Source organism: Thamnophis sirtalis, unplaced genomic scaffold (assembly GCF_051295495.1).
Source record: "Thamnophis sirtalis isolate CommonGarterSnake01/CBP01778 unplaced genomic scaffold, rThaSir2_p1.2 scaffold_2, whole genome shotgun sequence".
Lineage (NCBI taxonomy): Eukaryota > Metazoa > Chordata > Lepidosauria > Squamata > Natricidae > Thamnophis > Thamnophis sirtalis.
In genome coordinates this window covers 48,464,265-48,470,579 of record NW_028261382.1, presented here as the reverse complement: position 1 = coordinate 48,470,579, position 6,315 = coordinate 48,464,265, and the positions used below count along the sequence as shown (strand labels likewise).

General features: G+C 48.2%; 1 protein-coding gene across 1 annotated transcript in view; it reads right to left on the bottom strand.

Annotated features, from left to right (window-relative positions):
- Positions 1-279: 279 nt before the first annotated feature.
- The window catches only part of ANKRD35 (ankyrin repeat domain 35), a 44,798-nt gene continuing 38,762 nt past the window's right edge, over positions 280-6,315 (bottom strand). The window contains exons 11-14 of the mRNA XM_087705362.1: positions 3,887-3,976; positions 3,654-3,719; positions 2,394-2,467; positions 280-702 (exon numbers count right to left, since the gene is read on the bottom strand). Coding sequence (XP_087561488.1) covers positions 2,411-2,467; positions 3,654-3,719; positions 3,887-3,976 — 213 coding nt within the window. The 3' untranslated portion in view covers positions 280-702; positions 2,394-2,410. The remainder of the gene's footprint in view (positions 703-2,393; positions 2,468-3,653; positions 3,720-3,886; positions 3,977-6,315) is intronic.

Sequence of the window (6,315 nt, the reverse complement as noted above, 5' to 3'; positions counted from 1 at the left end):
ACATGCTTTTAGTCGCATGCATTGCAACAGCATCCTCTCAATCTCAGTGCCAAATTACTGGCGTTAAGTACAGGATAATTTCCAAATTTTAATCATTACGGGAAATTGAAATAGTTGATGTCTCCAGCTCTGTGTTGTGGTTACTGCCGGCACCCCTCCAATGAAGAGCAAGTGTTTCCCGATTCCCTCGCAAGAATGGCTTGCACCCCAAAACCTCACGGCAGAGAAGACTAGTCCTTTTTCCCCCCTTTTCCTCCCCTCCCCTCCCCAGGTCTCCATCCAAAGCAGGGATCAGCCACTTGCGGCTCTGGAGCTGCATGTGGCTCTTTCATGCCTCTGCTGCGGCTCCCTGTCGCCAGTCGTCTCCACAATTGATAGAGCTTTCAGTTAGGACAGGTAGAGGAAAAAGGGACGCAGTGCTAGGAGGAGACTCTATGGTGGGGGAACCGGACTTCCAGTCGGCTTCAGAATTTAACGCGGGGCTTCCGGTTGAGTGTTTACGGTTGCCGACCCCCGGTCTAAAGAGCGAGTCGGACATTCAGACACCGTGCAAAATGGATTTCGCATTCATGATTCCAGCGACTGGCAAAAAGGCAGACGGTCTTGTGTGCAAAGTTGTACCCTTCCTGCGTGGTTTTGCGCAACGGGCGATACCCGAAATCGGAGCCGGCTCCTGGGAGAACTGGCAGCTGGTTTCTCGCCCTGCAAGGGAAAAGAGGGTGGGGAAATGGTTTTAGCGCCGTGAACGGTTGGGGCTGTGAAATTAAACCTGGAATGGGGAAAAAAAAGGGATCGCAATTCCCTCCGATTCCCAAACGCGTTTGGAGGCCACCTTGATTTCTCTGGGAAAGTCCGCTTTTCAAATATCGTTGAATTGTTCCTACCATTGAGACGCTGAGTGTGCACAGCGTGGCTATTATTTTGAGACAACCCAGGAGCAAAATACACAGAGGTTTGTATTTTAAGCAATGGTTTATATATAAGACCTATATATACATATTTACACGTGTCAGGCAAATACTAAGCAAGCAAGCAAACTTCAACTCTACACGGAGAACTACAATGAAGATAGATACACAAGGAGAGAGAGAGAGAGACGTCCTCACATGGCCTCCCTTATATATACAGCTTCTTAAAGTGGCAGTAACCCTGCTGACTCATCCTCATGTTACCATCTTGGTTTACAGCCTTATAGCAGCTGGTCATTACCCTGACACTTAGTTTCCTTGGGACTATTTGTAAACTCTGAGGATGGTTGTGCTGGTATCCCACAACTTACAACCAGTTGCTTAGAGTGGTTCAAAGTTTCAAAGTTACACATGGCCATTGTCACTTAGCAACTGAATAACAGAGTTGGAAGGGACCTTGAGGTCTTCTAGTCCAACCCCCTGCTCAAGCAGGAGACTCCCACAACTTCTGAAGGCAAGTGTCCCTCTGAAGAAGCTCCTTGGAGGAGAAGCGAAATGTCTTCAAAGAATAACAAGAAAGTCCAGGTGTTGCCTCCTGAAAAAAACACCTTTGGGACAAGTGTCCCACTGGCTAATTGACATAAATGAATCATACATATTCAGTCCCTTTTTTTTCTTAATTGTGTTAGCCTGTCCATTTCTGCACATCCTAGCATTTTTTTAAAATCACATTTTCATCTCTTGGAATCTCTTCACTTTTCCACTGCGGTGCAAATACGATTCTCGCTGCAGTCAAAACCTACAAAACCAGATCTACATTCCCTTTGTTATACTTGTCTGGTAAAGTGCCCAACAAAATTTTCCCTCTTTTCAAGTCCCTATGTTGTTTTGTCATTTTTTCCAGCCACGTATGTATTTTTGCCCAGTATTTTTTTTCCCTTTTTCGACACCTCCACCACGTATGATAGTATGAACCAGGTGTCTGGTGACATTTCCAGCCAGTCAGTTCTTAAACGGTTCTCTGACTGAGATTGTGAAGCTCTCCCTGGAACAGTGGTGGGTTCCGGGCGGTACGGCCCAATAGGACCGTACCAGTAGAAGCCGGGACTAGCAGCCACCGTACCGGTACAGTGGCTCGTTTGGCCCGCCCGGCTTCCATAGCAGTTTATAACGCAATCAGCCAATTGTGCAAGTGTGCAGCGCATGCTCGACCTCCCCCAAGCTGGTGGGTGTCGCAGGGCGGTGGCTTGTGCACGCATGCGTATTGGCGTGCAGCGTATCGGTTGCGACGGGATCCGGAACCCACCACTGCCCTGGAACTGCCTGCCACTTGAGAAAAAACAAGAAGTGTGGGAGACCCTTAAAAAAACAGGTGGAAGTGACTGACATCTCATTTATCACGAGATTTAGGGATCCAATGAAATCCTGAATAATGGCGATCCGAGGTGGACCTTTTAAGAATAGATCTGAAAATAAGGTTCTTACACAGGGTTTTCTGGACTTCAGTCGGTCCTCAGGATCCGCAACAGCATGGCGTGGACCTCTTCATCCATGTAGCCCTGCATTGGAGAAAAATATCCCACCCCCCAAAAAAGAAAATATGTAACTTGTGCATCTCTAGCCTGCAAAGGGATTTCCCATCAAAGCAAACCCCCACTGTTGAATTCCTTTGCCAGAAACAAATCTAATCGTGGTGGTCCTTGACTTGCAACCATAATTGGGAGCCGTGGTGGTGCAGTGGTGAGGATGCAGTATTGCAGGTTAACTCACTGCCCACTGCCAGCGGTTCGAACCTGATTGGCTCAAGGTTGCCTTGTCCTTCCGTGGTGGGTAAAATGAGGACCCAGATTGTTGGGGGCAAATAGGCTGACTGTAAACCGCTTAGAGAGGGTGAGAAAGCACTGTGAAGCGGGATATAAGTCTAAGTGCTATTCCTTCCTTCCTTCCTCCCTCCCTCCCTCCCTCCCTCCCTCCCTCCCTCCCTCCTAAGGGCCGCCTCATCCTTCCCTCCTTCCGAGGTGGGTAAAATGAGGACCCAGATTGTTGGGGGCAAATAGGCAGACTCTGTAAACGGCTTAGAGGGGGCTGTAAAAGGACTGTGAAGCGGGTTATAAGTCTAAGTGCTATTCTATGCTATTCCATTCCATTCTATTCTCTATTCTATTCTCTGTTTATTCTATTTTATATTCTATTCTCTATTCATTCTATTTTATTCTATAGAGAAAGGGGGGAAAGAGAGAGGGAAAGGGGGAGAGAGGGGGGGATAGATAGGAAGAGGAGAGAAAGAGAGAGGAGGAAAAACGGGAGAAGGAGCGAGAGGGAAAGAGAGAGGGGGGGGAGAAAAGGTTGGCCACCTTGAGAGAGGGGAGAGAAAGAGAAAAGACAGACAGAGAGAGAGAGGGAGAGAAAGAGAAAAGACAGACAGAAAGAGAGAGGGGGGAGAGAAAGAGAAAAGAGAGAGAGAGAGAGAGGAGTGAGAAAGAGAAAAGACAGACAGAGAGAGAGAGGGAGAGAGAGAAAGGGGAGAGAGAGAGAAGAAGAGAGGGGGGAGAGTGAAAGAGAGAAGGAGATAGGAAGAGAGAAAAGGAGAGAGGGAGAAAGCAAAAGGGAGGGAGAAAGAGAAAGGGGGAGAAAAGGGGAGAGAGAGAAGAGCAGGAGAGAAGGAAAGAGGGAGAGAGAAAAGAAAGAGAGAGAAAAGAGGGAGGGGAAAGAGAGAAAGTTTCTGGAAGCTCCCACCTGTCTTACCTGAGCAGCATTAAGCAGGTGAGTCCTGTATATAGACACGATCTCTTGGTGGTTCTTTTGCGCAACCTGAAATAAACCAAGAGCAGGGCAGGAATGGAGACTTTGCGGTCTCCTTCCCCTGCCACGCCCACCGAGCCACGCCCACCGAGCCACGCCCACAGGACCGGTAGTAAAAAAAAAATTGAATTTCACCACCGTCTCACATACACAACCCCAAGTCCTGCGCGACTCACCTCGTTCTGCAGGATCAGCCGTGTGCGTTCGCTCCGTAGGTTCAAGATTTCGCTCGAGAGCTTCTCCGTTTCCTTCAGCAACTTCTTGATCTGAGGGGAGACCGGACAGATGGTATGGGTAGTCCCCGACTTATGACCTCAAGGGAGCCCAACCTTTCTGCTGTTAAGCGAGTTTTCAGTCATGATGTGAGTCTTCCCCCATTTTGCAATCTTTCTTGCCACGGGCGTTAAGTGAATTGCTGCAGTCATTAAGTGAGGAACCTGGTTGCTAAACGAATCCAGCAAAAGGGAATTGCACGACCCCAGGACACTTCAACCGTCATAATTACATGCCAGTTGCCGCGAGCCCCAATTTTGATCCGGCGACAATGGGAATGCCACCAAGGTCGTAAGCATGAAGAACGGTCAGAAGTCCGTTGTAACTTTGAACGGTTACTAAATGAATGGCTGTAATGTGATTTATGACTGGTCCTCACACTTATGACCGGTCCTCACACTTATGACCATTGCAGTTTTCTCATGATCACATGATCAAAATTTCAGACTCTTGTCCTATGGCATCTATTCGTGATGGTTTTAGCATTCTGGGGTTCTGTGATCCCCATTTGCGACCTTCACGGCAGGCCTGGGGCTGTTGATTGATATCCAGCCCCGCTTAGGTGGAATGGATGATGTGGAATTTTAATATTGTATTTTTTATTCTTAAATTTTAATGGCTTCTTTGTCTTGCTGTGAGCCGCCCAGAGTCCCGATGGGAGTGGGCGGCATACAAATTTTATTAAACTTGGAAACTTGGACACTTCACTTAATAACTACCTGGTTCCTTTAGCAATTGCAATAATTCACCTAACAAGCACAGGAAAAAAATTAGATGCGATTCACTTAACAACCGCCTGGCTTAACAACAGAAATTCTCGTCCCAGTTGTGCTTGTAGTTCTAAAAGAAGACTTCTAATTGTTCACTCAAAAAGTTTACTCGTATAGGAACGTCAGCCAGTTTGACAACTTTCCATAAAAACTGACTTTTTTTTTCCTGGCGGAAATCCCTCCCCTGCATGCAGGACAAGAAACAATGGATGGAAACCAATCAAGGAGAGAAGCAACCTGCGTCAGAATATTCATGAACTGGAATAGGACGTAGCCACAGGTCAGCCATTGGGGACTGGCTGGAAGAGGACACGGTAACAAGATCAGCCAATGGATAGGCATGGCCACTGGATCAGCCAATGGGAACTAATTGGTGACTGAGAGCCACGCCAGAAGGCTCAGAGCCTGGGCGTGGCTTAGCTATGTAGCTCTGAGTCTGTGCAAGAGAATTGAATTGAATTGAATTGAATTTATTGCATTTATATGATGCCCTATTCCCGGAGGGACTCAGGGCGGCTCACAAATCAGGTAGGGAATACAAACAAGGGGGAAAACCACAAACAAGCAACTACAAAAGAATTTAAAAACAATCAACAACCACACAGTTCGAGCGGGGACGGAAACTCGTCAACCCCAGGCCTGTCGGAACAGCCAGGTTTTAAGGGCTTTGCGGAAGGCCTGAAGGGTGGTGAGGGTCCGAATCTCCACGGGGAGCTCGTTCCAGAGGGCCGGAGCAGCCACAGAGAAGGCCCTCGTCCGGGTGGTAGCCAATCGGCATTGGCCGGCAGATGGAATTCGGAGGAGGCCTAGTCTGTGGGATCTGATAGGTCTTCGGGAGGTAATAGGCAGCAGGCGGTCTCTCAAGTACCCAGGCCTGATACCATGAAGGGCTTTATAAGTGACGACTAGCACCTTGAAGCGTATCCGGAGACCAATGGGCAGCCAGTGCAGCTCGCGGAGGATAGGTGTAACGTGGGTGTAGCGAGGTGCACCCACAATCGCTCGCGCGGCTGCATTCTGGACAAGCTGAAGTCTCCAAATGCTCTTCAGGGGCTGCCCCAGCTGATTGAGTCTGCTGAGAATTGAAACTGAAACTAGACAGCTGAACTGAAAGTGCTTCTCTCCTCTGCCGGTGTTTTTTGCCTGTCACTCTCCACCACATTGGAAGAATCCGCTATTGGTATTGTACAATTTACTCCTGGGTTATTATGTATATAGAGAAGTTAATGAATTCTGCTGAATCGGTTATCTGTGTGTGCTTTCTGGATTTGATTTTTCTGCAGCAAACACTGACAATTAAGGGCAAACTTCCTGTCAGTGAAGACAATTAACCAGTGGAACAGCTTGCCACCAGTAGTTGTGGGTGCTTCACAGAGGTGGGTTCCTACCAGTTCACACCTATTCGGTAGAACCGGTTCGTCAAATCTACCAAACTGGTTAGAAGAGGTTCCACCGAGGGACCTGGAAAGCAGGCCACACCTACAGAAGAGGTTCCAAACATTTTTGAAACCCACCACTGAGCCACTCCCACTTGGTCACATGGCTGGCAAGCCACTCCCACC